The sequence below is a fragment of the Acyrthosiphon pisum genome, chromosome A2 (assembly GCF_005508785.2).
Source record: "Acyrthosiphon pisum isolate AL4f chromosome A2, pea_aphid_22Mar2018_4r6ur, whole genome shotgun sequence".
NCBI classification, from domain to species: Eukaryota; Metazoa; Arthropoda; class Insecta; order Hemiptera; family Aphididae; genus Acyrthosiphon; species Acyrthosiphon pisum.
In genome coordinates this window covers 43,849,002-43,865,028 of record NC_042495.1, presented here as the reverse complement: position 1 = coordinate 43,865,028, position 16,027 = coordinate 43,849,002, and the positions used below count along the sequence as shown (strand labels likewise).

Genomic DNA, 16,027 nt, shown 5'->3' with positions numbered 1-16,027 from the left:
CCGACTATAAGTCACTAAATATATTTTAAAAATAATCCCGTTACGAAAAATGAATATTAATAATTATTATTAGAAAGTATTGAGGTGCATTGGATATTGAATATACAATCGTGTACCTATATATTATAATATAAAAAAGTTTTATATTTTGTTCTTCGAAAATTGACTCAATAACAACTATTGTTTAATTGTTTAGGTATATTAATTTATAAGTCTTGATTGCTAACTTAATTTTTTATATTTCTTTGGTTTTCAAGAACAATGATATGTCCTTAATTTATATTATATGGATAAATACTGTAAATCGTGTTAATCATTTTATACAGGCAGGTCGAACCAATAACTTCTTACGGTATCTAAGTAATATTGAATTCTTCAATAAATGTTGAAATCCATGTCTTATTTACATCATGTTTTAATTAAAAGTAATTTTTAACAGCTCAGTTTTTTTTAGATTCTGTGTGGACTGTTGAGTGATTAATGTATTAGTTTTAAAATATATAGTGTTTTTTATTTGTTTATTTTTGTGTGAAGGTTATGCACTTATGTATGACGTGTCAACACCGTCGCTTCGATTTTCTTCGACAGTATCTTGTTGGATGGGAAAGTGAATCTAGTTGGTGCTTTCGAGAGGTCAAATTTGATTTGCTTCGAACTGTTTATGGACATTTTCAGTTTCCAATTTTTTTAGTTTTTTTAGATTCTGAGTGGAACGATGAATGTATTGATTTTACAATGATGAGTGTTTTTTTCTTATTTTTATTTAAAATTTTTATTTTTTTTTGTGTCTGTCATCACCTTTTAGGACAGTAAAAGTGCTTGGATTTTCTTCAACAGTATCTCTTCTGATAGGAAAGTGAATCTAGTTAGTACTTTGGGGGGTCAAAAGTAAAAATTTCCCTGTGGTTTTCAAAAGCAACGGGAAAAACAAAAGGAAAATTAAGGAAAAACGGGAATTTTTACGCAAAATCTGTTTTCGAAATCGATTTTGGTTTTTAGCGCAACTCTAAAACAAATGACCGAAGGTACATGAAATTTTGACTGAGTATTTATATTAGCATTTTCTATACACCATAACATTTTCCAAATATTTTGACTTATTCTAAGCTGTTTACGGACATTTGTAGTTTCCGTTGTTTATATTTTTTTTTCTATAAATATCAATACAATTTTATTTGTTGGTTAAAAAAGCTTGAAAATGTAACAGAAAGTTCCTATTATATTGTTTCAAAGGCAGATGAAAAAAATTAAAAATCCGTAGTCACAATTTTTTTTTTTATAAGCATTTAAAGTTCAAATATTGACAAAATACGTAAAAATGACGAAAATTTGCAAATTATTTTGAGTTAGAAATTCATGAAAAATTTTCTTTTTAAACCTAAGATTTGAAAATGTAATACAAGATTCCTCATAAGTTTGTTTACCTTTTTCAAAAAAAAATGTCTACAAGCAAGTCAAATTAAATTTTTATGAGCGTTTGACATTTATATTTTTACAACATTTGATATTCACTCGAATTCTCATGTTACGATTTTCTTATTTTTGTTGTAATTAAAATAAGAATGACTTTAGATATTTGAAAATTTCACTGAATGTTAATATTAGCATTTACTATACACTGTAAAATTTTTAAAATAATTTGACTTTTTTTGAGCTGTTTACGGACATTGTCAGTTTTCAATTTTTTTAGTTTTTTTTCTATAAATATCAATATAATTTTATCTGTTGGGCCAAAAAGTGTAAAAATGTAATACAAGGCTCCTGATATATTGCTACAATAGTAGTTGAAAAATATTAAAAATACATAGGCACAATTTTTTTTTATAAACATTTAAAGATCGAATTTTGACAAAATTTATCAAATTTAAATTTGAATAATTATTTTGTAGTTAATAATGTATAAAATGTTCAATTGTTGTATCTAAGATTTGAAAATTTAAAACAAGATTCCACGTAAGTAATTTATTTTGTTACCAAAAAATCTAAAAAATACATTTACACAGTTTATTTTTATAGTTATTTTAAGTTCGAATTTGGACGAAATTACATATTAAAAAACCTGGAATAACTATTTTAGTTATTTTGTTGTGATTGTATAATATTACTTGTGGGTACTTGAAACTTCTAAAGTATACTTTATATATCTATGATAGTACCACGGTTTGTTGTTGATGTATAACGCGTTATAAGTACCTAAATACCTAATAGATATTGTGATATGATTAATTTGGAATTTATTATAGCTCAATTTTTTTTTTAATACCATAGACTATATAATATTATGTCTTATACCTAGACTGACATACCGTCTTCGCTCGGAATCGTTTTTCTTATACAGTGATATTATATCATTGAATTTAAATTTAATACTATCCCATTATACAGTGACCCACTTGTAACCTACTGTACAGTAGAGCGACATCCACTTACCCACCTTTTTTTTTTTATATGAATGTAAAAAAGCTTGAAAATTTAATACAAAGCTCCTAACATATTGTTGCCATGGGCGTATGAAAAATATTTAAAAATCCTTTGTCACTAGTTTTTTTTTTTTTTTTTATAAGCATTTAAAGTTCAAATCTTGTCAAAATATGGAAAAATCACGAAAATGAGTAATTAATTATTTTTAGCTAAGAATTCATGAAATATTTTCTTTGTCAGTTTTCAATTTTTTTATCTTTTTTCTTTATAATATTGTCAATTAAATTTTATTTGTTGGGTAAAAAGTGTGAAAATGTTTTACAAGGCTCCTGGTATATTGTTACTTCAGCAGTTAAAAAATATTAAAAATACATAGGCACAATTTTCGTTTCGAATAAGTTAAAGTTCGAAATTTGACAAAATTTATCAAATTTAAAATTTAATAATTATTTTGTAGTTAAAATTTTATAAAATGTTCAACTTTTATAGCTGAGGATTGAAAATTTAAAACAAGGTTCCACGTAAATAGGTTATAACTTATATAAATTACTTTGTTCACAATAATATCATCAAATATACTTATAGTAATCAATAATATCATATAGGCTGACTGACCGTCTTCGCTCAGAATCGTTTTCTTATACAATGATATATCATAGAATTCAAATTTAACACCAATCATTACAGTGACCCAATTGTAACCTACTGTACAGCAGAGTGACACCCACTTCCCTACCTTTTTTTTTCTATGAATGTCAATATCATTTTATTTGTTGGGTAAAAAAACTTGAAAATATAATACAAGGCTCCTGATATGTTGTTGTAACAGTAGTTGAAAAAAATTAAAAATACATAGACACAAATTTTTTTATAAGCATTTAAAGTTCGATTTTTGACATTATTTATCAAATTTAAAATTTAAAAATGATTTTGTGGTTAAAAATTTGTAATATGTTCAAATTTTATAGCTATGAATTGAAAATGTACAACAAGGTTACATGTACCTAAGTAAGCTATATTCTGTAACCAAAAATATAAAAACAGAGTTTTTTCTTGTTGTTATTTTATGTTCAAATTTGGACGAAATTACATATTAAATAACCAAGAATAACAATTTTAGTTATTTTATTGTAATTTTATAATATTAATTCAACTTACCGGGTACCGTATTACTCTATTACTTATTATTTATAATAATATAAAATATATAATATAAGTAAAATATTCACACTGACAAACCGTCTCCGCTCAGAATCGTTTTTCCTATACAATGATATTATATTATTGAATTCAAATTTAATACCATACATTATACTTATACAGTGACCTAATTGTCTCCTACTGTACAGTGGAGCGACATCCAATTACCAACCTTTTTGTTAATATAAACTTAATAAACAACGAGTTAATTTTAATCAAGTTCTAATAATTTTTAAATAATTAAATAATTATACAATATAAATATAATACAATTATTATATATGACACATGTTGCGTAAACATTTAGGTAGGTACTTTTTTTTATTTTAAATCATATTACTGGTTATTTATAAATTAAAATTAAAAATAACTTAAGTTAAGTCAATAAGTACAATTATCCGTATACAATTTTCCGTATAACTTTTAACTTAATTGAGTTAAAAAATAAATTAGGATAACCATTAACTATAAACTTTTTAAAAATATTCTATCAACTTAACTTAATTCAATTAAAAATTATCATTGCCCAGGCTTGATTTTATGCTATTGGGTAATAATAGTTTATACCATATAACTGATAATAAAATAAATTACTGCAATAATATGAATAGCAATACATTTATATTTTGTCGTATGCAATGATGTCATTGAATTCAAATTTAACACACCCATTACATTGAATTCAATGACGAGATACACTCGACTCCTACTGTACAGCAGAGCGGTTACCTACTTACTCTATTTTTAAGAAAAAGGTAGAGGATAAAATGTTTTACCTGCAGTAGTTGATTGTGTGTTCCAGCTTCGGTAGGTCTCGCGATTACATAATGAGAGCTGACATTTCTAGAAGTATTACTTCTTTTAGAAGTAAATTCTTTTACAGTAGCTCCAAAATCTATACCAGTAAAATGCAGTACTATAATCTTTATCTTATTATTCACATTTTTGTGATAGAAATGATTCCTATTTTCATTTGGACTTTTAAATGGACTAATTGCATAACCATGCACTGGATTGAAGTATTCTTTATGCACCATGATTTCTGTTCGTTCTGTCGCACGAAAACATTTAGGATAAATAATTTCAATAGGTTGTAGTACTTGATCATATGTTGTATTTGTACATTCAAAAAATGGCAGAAAAATCAAATGTAATGTAACAATAAATATATAGCTTTTCATTATTATTTATTATTAATGTTTAAACTTTTAAGAAAAATTAATATTTCCTATTTTACAAATGTATTAAAAAAAAACTATTGCACTATATTTGTGATTTTATGAATCAGTTATATTATGAGTGATACATTTCATGAGAATTAAATTATATTGTAACGAACAGATTATTTAATAATAATTAATAATCAATATTAATAGGTACCTATTATAGATAGTATTTTTGATAACATATATTAACTATCTGCCAATAGCATTATAGCAATATGTTGAGTATGGTTTTATTATATAGAGTGATTCTTTTAACAGTAAAAATACCCATAGTGCACTATCACTATGGGTATTTATTATTTACTGTTATACCACACATGTAGTATTAATATTTTTGAATTAATGATATTTTCATTATTTGATCCATTTAAATTATTATTTTTGAGAAAAAAAAAATTATGTTTACTTTTTTGGATGAAAATACGCATTAATTTTAGTTCTCAAAAGAAAATATTTTTTTAAGGATTTTGAAGTATTAAAAATTAAAATTTAATTTCAAACTAGTTGTTAATTAGTTATTACTGCAGTGGTGTATTGGTAAATATATTTATGGGTATACGCACCAATAAAATATGTATGTAACCTAAACGATCAAATTATATCATCGTATATATTATGTAACGTTATTGCAGTTCAATTATATAGTACATAGTTTTTAACATCAATTTAATAATTTTTTTATAATGTAACAATAGAAAATAAAACAAAATCAACTCGAATGTCAAAAAAATTAAAATAATAATAACATTATTATTATATAGGTACAATCTATAGAATTTTCCACATAGATTTTTTGTATTCAATATTGGGTTTACTAAATTGAACTTAAAGTCTTAAAATACATTAAACACGACGCATATTGTTATATAACTTATATTCAATACCTACCTCAATTGATAAATAATTCATTAATACATAATAACGAATAACGTTTTTTTCCTATATGAACTATTAAATAAATTTTAAATCTTATTTGGTTTTCTGGTTATTTTGGAAGCGTATACCCGTAAAATAAGATTTTACCTTGGGTATACGCCGAAAATCGAAAATCTTCTGATGGGTATACGGCGTATACCCGCGTACCCGTACCAATACACCACTAATAACTTATTAGTAATAACTCATGAATTTTAACTAAATTTTATCAAATTTTATCTATTCTTATATAAAAATGACTTAAAAACATAAAAATTCACTAAAAATGTCAAAAAATGCAAAATAAAGTTACATATTTTGTCAATTCCTTGATGTATGAAATGTACTTTGTGCTTGGAAAGCTAAGTTTTTGAAAATTCAGAAAAAATTTCGATTTGCATTCATATCCGTTCCCTAGTTATTATACATGTTATTTCATATTATGAGGAGTGTAGTTGAACACAATTTTTCGGGGTACCGCATCAGTTTATTCGTCTTAATAGGGTCCTGTGCCAGTTTTTCAAACTTTCCGCAATTCTATAAAATTTGAAAATTAAATTTTATTTTTTAGTTGCCACCTCAATTATAATACTTTTCCACTAATCTATTACCCGGTACCTATTTAGCGGGGGTTTATAGGGTGTATTATATAGAAAAAAATTACTTCACGGGAATAACTCTCAGGCTTTGTAGAATTGTCGGATTTTGATGACTATTTTTTTTATCTCATAGAAGAATTCTTCCTACAGCCCGCACCGATCTCTGATTTTGTATTTTATTTCAAATAATTGTATTAAAAAATTGTAAAAAATGCTTTTCTCTGATCTCTGATCTTGTATTTTTTTAGACATATTATAAAGTTTGAGAATAAAATATTGAAAAACAGAGATCGATGCAGGAATATTACAGAATATTACCCTCTATCAATTGAAAAAAAAAAATATGAAATTTGGTTGATTCTACGAGGCGGTATCGTTATTCCCGCAGAGTGTATTTTTGAGGACAAAATGTCATCGGCACCGGGCGCTTTAAGTTTAAATACTTATAATATTTGAAATTATTTTTTTGTTTATAAAAAATATCAGAAAAATATTCTGTTTCAAAATATGAAATTAACTTATATAAAATAAATGTAAGTTATAAAAAAATATTATAACAATAATAATAGTAAAAATATGTATTTTTCTTAATGTTGTTGTTTGATGAATTAAAATTATGTACAAAACATATTTTAAAACTTTTTTATACAATGAGTTTCTATTGTTAAAAAACATCAAGTACCTATACTATAAGTTTATCGTAAGGTTATCGTTTTCCTAATGGTAAAATAATGTTATAATTATTACAAATAATTAAGCGTTCGGGAGCCTGTCACATGTTCTAATGACGTCTGTTCGAATTAAAAGTTTTCGAAGTATTATTTGTTAGAAGATCATAATATATTCTAATCATTTAATAATAATTGAAGTAAGCCAAATGTAAATAATCACTATTAAGTACTGCTTTAAGTTATTTTTCAAAAGTATAGGCAAGTAGGTAAGCGAAAAATATAAATTTGATTTAGTTAAGGTACCTAAGCCAATACTAAGAAATAAGAATGTTGTTTAGATTTAAGTTAATAGTAAATAAACAATATACCTATTTAACTCTAAAAGTTTAAGACGATGTCAGCGTACCATTTGTTTTCTTTCTAAACTACGCGCAACATGGCTTATTTACGTTTAACAAAACCAACCATGTGTTGCTACTTTTAATATTAGAGTGAATTCACCTATTTTCAAACTTTAAGTTAAGAATATAACTTGTGTCACTACGTTGGTTTTTTTACAATATTTTAATTTTTATTCAGTTTACAAGCATTGTTAAATTACAATAATTTACACCATGTTCTGAGTATTGGCTTACCTAACCTAACTCAAATAAAACCAACTCATTAGTATATCTTAGGTTAAAAAAGTCACTAAGTCTATGGTCGTAAGCGTTAAGTCACCAGTTTGACGTCTCTATCTCTACCGCTGATCGCAAACTACCTGCAGGTTATTACAGTCCAACAAACTGGTCATGAATAGATGCTGTTTTTTGATTCGTAATAATAGTCGGTTAGCGTATGTGACTAGAACACGAGATGGCCCAACAGTACGCGTTATCTTGTAGGTGGCATTGCCCGAGTATGGGCAAACTGTTATTATTATATTTCCAAGTATTATTATGGCTGTGCCGCGGTATTTATGATGAATCCCGTCAGAGACAACACAAATAATGGATATCTGACCATAAACAGGAGAACATAATATTACTTTGTTATAGGTACCAGGTACCGGGTACCTGCTATATTTTACAACAAATAAAAACATGTTTTTTTAAAAGAAAAATACAGCTTAAAAATGCATTAACTTAAAAGCTTCGCCTTAAACATTTATAGGTACCTAATTGATGCATAATATGTAAGCACTACGAAGATTAAAAGTGAGTAACATTTAAAAATTTACTTTTTCTTTTACTTTTAGTATATTGTGACTCTTTAAACAAATTTGTACATAATTTGATTATAGTAGTTGTTAAAATTAAAACATGGTTAATAACACTTCAACATTTAGCGGGATATAAACTATCTGGATATTTTCCAAATATAATAAACAATATTCTATTGATCGTCATATTATTATGTACGAGTACGATTATAATTAAAACAAATTACTGTAGAAGCATTTATGTGTTGTAACTTGTAACTATATTGGCCAGCGTTTTGATTGTGGCTCCGCAATAATATCATTTCCATCGGTGTAATTAATATTTTTATATTATAGTATTATACAGAGTGCATTACGAGGATTAGTCATTTTTAATAAGTACCTATATATCATTTTAATGTATTGGTGTATGATATTCCGATATTTGTATCATATTGTATACCTACTCTGTGTATAGGTAGTGACGTAGTGCTTACCATTATCTAGCTTTAAATAAACAATTTATTTTGAATTCTGTGCAAAGCAAGGATCATCTTAAATTTTGTAATTATGTCTTAGGAAAACTAAAAATTGTCTGCAAATATTTTGTGGTTACATATTATTAGTTATTTTCGATAAATATATTTTTTGAAACAACGCACATGTAAAGTTTCAAGTATTTTAATAAGTACCTAGCTACTATATTTATTTGTTTAGGCTTGTTATATTTTAAGTAACATATATAATTTTATGCTGACCATCTGAATAATAGATACTAAAATTTACTACAACGACCTTCATAAATTATTGACAGTGAAATTACCTAAATTATTATAATGGCTGAACCAAAAATTGTTGGTGTGCCTTAAAATAAAGATAAAACATTCAGAACACAAAACAACATTATGGTCTTTCGTTCTATAAAAGCAAAAGCGCACGCTTGTGTGTGAGTGAGTTTGTTTGTACTCAGAACTGATGTGTATAGCGAGAACGTACTATGTTACACAAAATCGAAGCTGTAAGATGTGGCGCCAGCGATCGTCTGAAAGGGATGTTTTATGAATGAAGTTTTTGGTATGTCGCCCACGTGGAATGCGAATATCTCTTCACAGCGTGTGTAACTATATGGACCGAGGTTTATATTTCAGAGGGGATGGTATTGCGGGGACGAAGGGGTAGCCATTGACGTGGCGCCAACGAATCCCGACAAAGGATTAATAGCCATTGGGTTTCGAAGAATATTTTCCGATATAAAACGTAGTTCTATATAAATCATAATACAATACCGTACTTGAAATGAAGATCAAATTAATTTTCTTGAATGTTAAAATGTTTTACTTTTTTTTTTGCCATTATATTTACTATATTATATAATTAATATTAAAAATAATATAATTTAAATTAAAAAAAGGTGGATAAGTGGATGTCGCTCTGCTGTACAGTAGGTTACAAGTGGGTCACTGTATAATGGATAGTATTAAATTTGAATTCAATAATATAATATCACTGTATAAGAAAAACGATTCTGAGCGGAGATGGTATGTCAGTCTAGGTATAAGACATATTATATACTTATATCTATGGTATTAAAAAACAATTGACCTATAATATACACAGGAATATAACAATATCCATTAGGTAGGTACTTATAACGCGTTACACATCAACAACAAACCGTGATACTATCATAGGTAGATAATAGTATGCTTTAGAAGTTTCAAGTACCCACGAGTAATATTATACAATCACAACAAAATAACTAAAATAGTTATTCTAGGTTTTTTAACATGTAATTTCGTCCAAATTCGAACTTAAAATGACTATAAAAATAAACTGTGCTTATGTATTTCTTAGAATTTTTGGTAACAGAGTTAAATATTTACGTGCAATCTTGTTTTAAATTTTCAATCCTCCAAAAACTCAAAATAATTTGCAAATTTTCGTGATTTTTACATATTTTGTCAATTTTTGAACTTTAAATGCTAATTAAAAAAAACTGTGACTAAGGATTTTTAATATTTTTCAAATGTCATTGTAACAATATAGTAGGAGCCTTGTATTAAATTTTCAAGTATTTTTACTTAACAAATAAAGTTTTATTGACATTCATAGAAATAAAAACTAATTAAATTGGAAACTTAAATTGTCCGTAAACAACTCAAAACAATTCGAAATATTTTGAAAATTTTATCATGTATAGAAAATGGAAATATAAACAACCAGTGAAAATTTCATGTATTTACGGTTATTCGTTTTAAAGTTACACCAAAAACCAAAATCGATTTGCTCGAAGACAGCTTTTGTGTAAAAATTCCCGTTTTTCCTTAATTTTTCTTTTGTTTTTCACGTCGCTTTTGAAAACTACTGGGAAATTTTTACTTTTGACCCCCCAAAGTACCAACTAGATTCACTTTCCTATCAGAAGAGATACTGTTGAAGAAAATTCAAAGCACTTTTACTGTCCTAAAAGGTGATGACAGACACAAAAAACAAATAAAAAAATTAAAATAAAAAAAAAAACACACACATCATTGTAAAATCAATACATTCATCGTTCCACTCAGTATCTAAAACAAGTTGCAACGTTACTCATACATTATTTTTCCAAACATAATACCCATAATTATTATATTTAATTCAATAATACAAATAATAATAGATAAAGTTCAGTATACTTATGAAAGTCTGTGTTATAAAATATTGCATAAAATAAATAATACTGTAACGTAGCGTATTTAGCGTATACAATACGACAACTGGTCACTTTACTAAACTCATTGTTTTATTGATGAATTATTTAAGTTGTTTTAATATTAAATATTCTAAGATGGATAAAATATTATTTGTAATATAATAATCGCATAAGCATAAAATAAATATCTCGTACATACCTAATATACCTACTTAATATATTTATAAATTGATTTTAAAAATCTTAGTTTACTTTATAATATTGTAATATATTATATTATACTAGCTGATCCCGTGCACTTCGTTGCCCGTTAAATGTACCAACTCTATATGACTCAAACTTTGTTCAATTCGTTATTTAATATTCGGTGTATAGTGTTCAAAATGTATCTCATCATCGTACGTAAGTGTATGATTCAACTCTAAAGTATTAAAATTATACCAAGTTTGTCGTATTCCACCTATGGTCGATTAATATAATCAATTGATACAAAATCCTAACCTAACCTAGCCGTAGTAATATCAAATGAATAAAAAAACCAAATTTAACCATTTATAAATTGGCCTGTCTTATTCCCAGAGGTCTAATCTACACACAAACATTCATTTATATATATATAGACAAAAAATAATAATACAAATCAACAAACATGCTCGATTAACCAATAGCTACCAATATAATATAATAGACTGTTGCGCCACTATTGTATTTTTTTAAATCCAGATTTTCTATTTTTCCGATGGATTTTCCTAAAATTTTCTTTCGTAAAAAGCTTCTCCTGACAATTACGAATATCTTAAAAAAAATTTGAGCCAAATCGGACCAGCCGTTCTCGATTTATGAGGTAACGTACATTTTTCACGCTCCATTTTAGTTTCTGAGTGAAACGATGAATGTAATAATTTTACAGTGATGTGTGTTTTTTTTAAATTTTTAAAATTTTTTTTTTGTGCCTTTCATCACCTTTTAGGACAGTAAAAATGCTTAGATTTTCTTCAACAGTATCTTTTCTGATAGGAAAGTGAATCTAGTTGGTATTTTGGGGGGTAAAAAATAAATATTTCCCAGTAATTTTAAAAAGTGCCGTGAAAAACAAAAGAAAAATTAAGGGAAAACGGGAATTTTTACGCAAAATCTGTTTTCGAGAAAATTGATTTTAGTTTTTGGTGCAACTCTTAAGCAAATGACCGTAGGTACATGACATTTTGACTGAATGTTTATATAAGTATTTTATATATACCATAACATTTTCCAAATATTTTGACTTATTTTGAGCTCTTTACGGACATTTTCAGTTTCCATTTTTTTAGTTTTTTTTTCTATAAATATCAATAAAAATGTATTTTTTGGGTAAAAAAGCGTGAAAATTTAATGCAAGGCGCCTGTATAATGTTACAACAGTAGTTGAAAACATTGAAAATACATAGGCACAATTTTATAAGCATTTAATTTTGATTTTGACAAAATATATCAAATTTCAAATTTAATAATTTTTTTAGTTAAAAATGTATTAAATGTTCAACTTTTATAGCTAAGGATTAAAAATTTAAAACTAGGTCCCGCGTAAATATGTTCTATATCAATTACTTTATTCACAATAATATCATTAAATATGTTTAGTAATATCATAAGCTGACTGACCGTTTTCGCTCAGAATCGTTTTTCCAATACAATGATATTATATCGTTGAATTCAAATTTAACACCATCCATTACAGTGACCCACTTGTAACCTACTGTACAGCAGAGCGACATCCACTTACCCATATTTTTATATATATAAATTATATGAATAAATCTATATTCAGATATTGGTTTGAAATATAAATATTATTACAATTAAGAAATAAACATGATGTGTACATAGAACTTTTTCTGAGGCTTTAAGTCACTAATAGTTACCTAATATAAAAAATTATTTTTTGAGAAAAAAAGTAATAGATTTATATGCTTACTATACCACTTGTTATAGTAGTTCTCCTGTTTTACCTATATATTCTACATTTATGCTGGCTTATATAAATTAAAATATAATATTTAATCAATATTGTTATTCTGTTTTATTTTTATTAAATATTTTATAGGTAGTAATTTTACAAATTTTTAGAAACCTGTTTGAAAAAAAATTATTTAGTGAATTTCAATTGAATATTTGTATACCTACTTATGTTCTGATACATTATAATACAAGTATAGCACTATGTTAAATTTAAACAATAATAACATGCGTTGGATTAAAAAAGACTCAAATGATGCTGCAATGGTAAATTATCATAATTATTCTTAAATGGTTTATAAGCAGGAATTATTATTTTTAATTGTTCAATAGAACTTTACAGAAACATGTGATGGAAGTCTTCAAATATGTAATTCATCTAACGCTTTTTATGTAAATATTATATTTATTCACTCATACAATAATTATTACATTGTTAACTGTGTTAACAATGATACATGTTTAATAAATTAGAGCCTTAAAAAAAAACGCAACAGAAATAATTTGAGAAAAAAATATGAGAAAAATGACAGTTTAACTTCTTTGAATTTGTCAGATTGGTCAAATCAACAAAATCTACTCACACATTACCCTATTAAAGTAAATTGTTTCGTTTACGATAAGAGATAATGTCTATATAATATGTCTGCTATTTTTTTTAGGAAAGTAAAAAGTTAGATGTCTGTACACATGGAGGAAGGCGGCACATAACAGATACAAATAGTTTAAAACATTTTAGCATGCATCCCACGTGCACTTTAAATATATATAATAATAATTACTCAAATTCATTAATGACCGATTCAAATACTATACATGATGTATCAAAATGTTTAACTCGTAACCAGTCCTTTACTGAGCACATTATTCCAAGTAGCCAATCAACAGTATGTCTAGCATTTATTATACCTACATTATATTTTACTCTGTTTATAACTGTTTTGGTTTTACTTTACATTTCTACTAATAGCTCAGAACGAATATTTGCATCACGGAATCATGGAGAGAAATCAATCACGTTGATAAAATTAGACTCACTGCAGCTTTATTATTTCATGTGGTGGGTACCTATATCTAATGTAATAAGTAAAATAAGTCTAATAGCCAATAGGTATTATACAGGCTACCTTGTATTCAATTTTCAATATATTTTACTTAAAAATAAAAAAAAATTTATAAGTCAGTACATAAGTCAATAAAAAAAAACTAATAAATTTCAATTATCCATAAATAGCACAAAAAAACAAATTATTTTGGAAATTTTATCAAGTATAGAAAAATATGCTAATTTATGTATCTGGTTAAAAATTAAATTCTATAAAATTATTATTCATTTTGAATTGGAGCCAAAAACTTAATAATTTATTTTTGTTTTCCATGATTATTTTTAAAAACGCAGGGAATTTAACTATTCAAATCAATTTTTTTACAAGAAACCACCCTAAAAATTTAAAATTAAAGAATTTAAACTCCTTCTAAAGGCAAAACACACAAAATTTAAAAAAAATTAAAAAACACACACCACTGTATACAAGCATCAAGGTTGCATTATTAATTGTAAAGACCCACTGAATTTCATAAGCATATAGTATTTTAATTTGTACCTTTTCTAAAACGTACCTATACTGTCTATATTATACCTATATTATAATTACATCAGTAGACAGTTAACAGAAAATTATATGTTATAATGAAATCTGTGGAAGTGGAAATTGTTATCTATAGGCACTTAGCTTGTATAATATAATTTAATAAGAATTTCTACAACATAATATTTTCAAACATTGTGGTTTATAATTATTCATTTTTATGTATTAGAATTCAGTGACCAATAAAATAATGCCGCTTATTAATTTACATGCATTAGCCAATCCATTTCTGCAAATTCCAATTCAGGTACGGATATATATTTTATAGTTTTATTTAACATGATATTATAATAATGTAGGTAATATAAATTATAGATATTAGATTAATGTATTATAATTTTTCTAAAAGTTAAAATTGTGTATACAAATAAAATATTATATGGTGCTTTACTGGATGTGTGCCGAATTTTAAATGTAACGATAGCTAATATTATTGGAATAAGAAAGGGACGTTTAATATTTTCATCTTATGTTATTATTTATTATAATTAATAATTGTTGATATAAGTATATAACTATAACCGGTTATTTATTAGTTATAAAAAAGAATTACTTAACAGGTGTACTGTTTTATATCATATTATAATCTGTAAGACATCTGGAAAAGTTTCATTTATCGTTATTCGTTATTGTAAAAGATGAGGGGCAAACGCATATCATTATTATACTTTATATTGATCTACCCATTTGTACCTATATTATGTTTTAAAAACATTTTAAATTTTGATTTTTTTTATTACAAGTTTGTTATAATTTGTAATTTACTCAGTTATTTTCTATCCTTTTTCTAGGTACCTAATAGGTACCTACTCAATTTTGATTTATCTGTTCAGGCTTGTCGTATGGCAAATAATATTAATTTGAATATGGCTGAAGTGTTATGTAGAAAAAGGACCGAAGTTGCTGTAATTTCGTGGATGGCAATTACACTGAATCAGTAAAATATGTCAATACGGGGATAATAATACCTATAGAAAGATACAAAAAAATGAATACGTTTTGAAACTTTAATCTGTAAATCTATTTTAAAATCAAACAATAATAAACATTAAGTATCTACTATTTTAATATGTTAGAATAAAAATATATTATTTTTTTTTTTTACCTCGTTTCTATTTTGTGTAAAGAACAATAAAAAACAAAATCAATTTTATCGAAAACTGAAGTTTTCTCGTAAAAATTAATGTTTTTTACAATTTATTTTTTATTTTTCTTCTCTATTTTGAGAATTACTGGGAATTTTTACCCCAAGTACCAACTATATCAAATCTTCTACTAAAACAATTTCTCAAAGTTGAAAATGAAGCAATTCAACTGCTCCAAATGCCAAAAGGGGGTGACTGACACAAAAATAAAATCATAATAAAATACATTTATTTCTCCATCACTTAAAATCTAAAATATTTGGTGCTTTTAATCTTACATTATACATGTTTGAAATCAGCGGCGTAGCCAGGGGGGCTAAGGGGGCTATAGAGC

The 16,027-nt window shown here is 25.9% G+C and overlaps 2 protein-coding genes across 4 annotated transcripts in view; one reads left to right on the top strand and one right to left on the bottom strand.

The window, feature by feature from the left end:
- The window catches only part of LOC103308396 (N-acetylmuramoyl-L-alanine amidase AmiD), a 10,171-nt gene extending 5,237 nt beyond the window's left edge, over positions 1 to 4,934 (bottom strand). Inside the window, exon 1 of the mRNA XM_008181682.3 lies at positions 4,398 to 4,934. Coding sequence (XP_008179904.1) covers positions 4,398 to 4,802 — 405 coding nt within the window. The 5' untranslated portion in view covers positions 4,803 to 4,934. The remainder of the gene's footprint in view (positions 1 to 4,397) is intronic.
- Positions 4,935 to 13,030: 8,096 nt separating this feature from the next.
- Positions 13,031 to 15,636, top strand: LOC100570320. 3 transcript variants are annotated; one of them, XM_003242354.3, is made up of 7 exons: positions 13,031 to 13,166; positions 13,233 to 13,292; positions 13,374 to 13,499; positions 13,562 to 13,786; positions 13,870 to 13,959; positions 14,718 to 14,795; positions 15,382 to 15,636. In XM_003242354.3, exons 1-7 carry the CDS (start codon positions 13,104 to 13,106, stop codon positions 15,487 to 15,489), a joined length of 750 nt encoding a protein of 249 aa, XP_003242402.1. In that variant the 5' UTR covers positions 13,031 to 13,103; the 3' UTR covers positions 15,490 to 15,636. The 3 variants fall into 3 exon arrangements, with proteins under 3 accessions (XP_003242402.1, XP_003242401.1, XP_008179906.1); XM_003242353.3 differs by lacking the exon at positions 14,718 to 14,795; XM_008181684.2 differs by lacking the exon at positions 14,718 to 14,795 and having other exon boundaries at positions 15,340 to 15,636.
- Positions 15,637 to 16,027: the final 391 nt, after the last annotated feature.

Coding starts and splice junctions, on each gene's coding strand:
- LOC100570320 (XM_003242354.3), top strand. CDS start 13,104: ATGTTAAATTTAAACAATAATAACATGCGTTGGATTAAAAAAGACTCA. Junction 13,960..14,717: donor CAGCTTTATTATTTCATGTG/GTGGGTACCTAT, acceptor TTTATGTATTAG/AATTCAGTGACCAATAAAAT. Junction 14,796..15,381: donor TTCTGCAAATTCCAATTCAG/GTACGGATATAT, acceptor TTATCTGTTCAG/GCTTGTCGTATGGCAAATAA.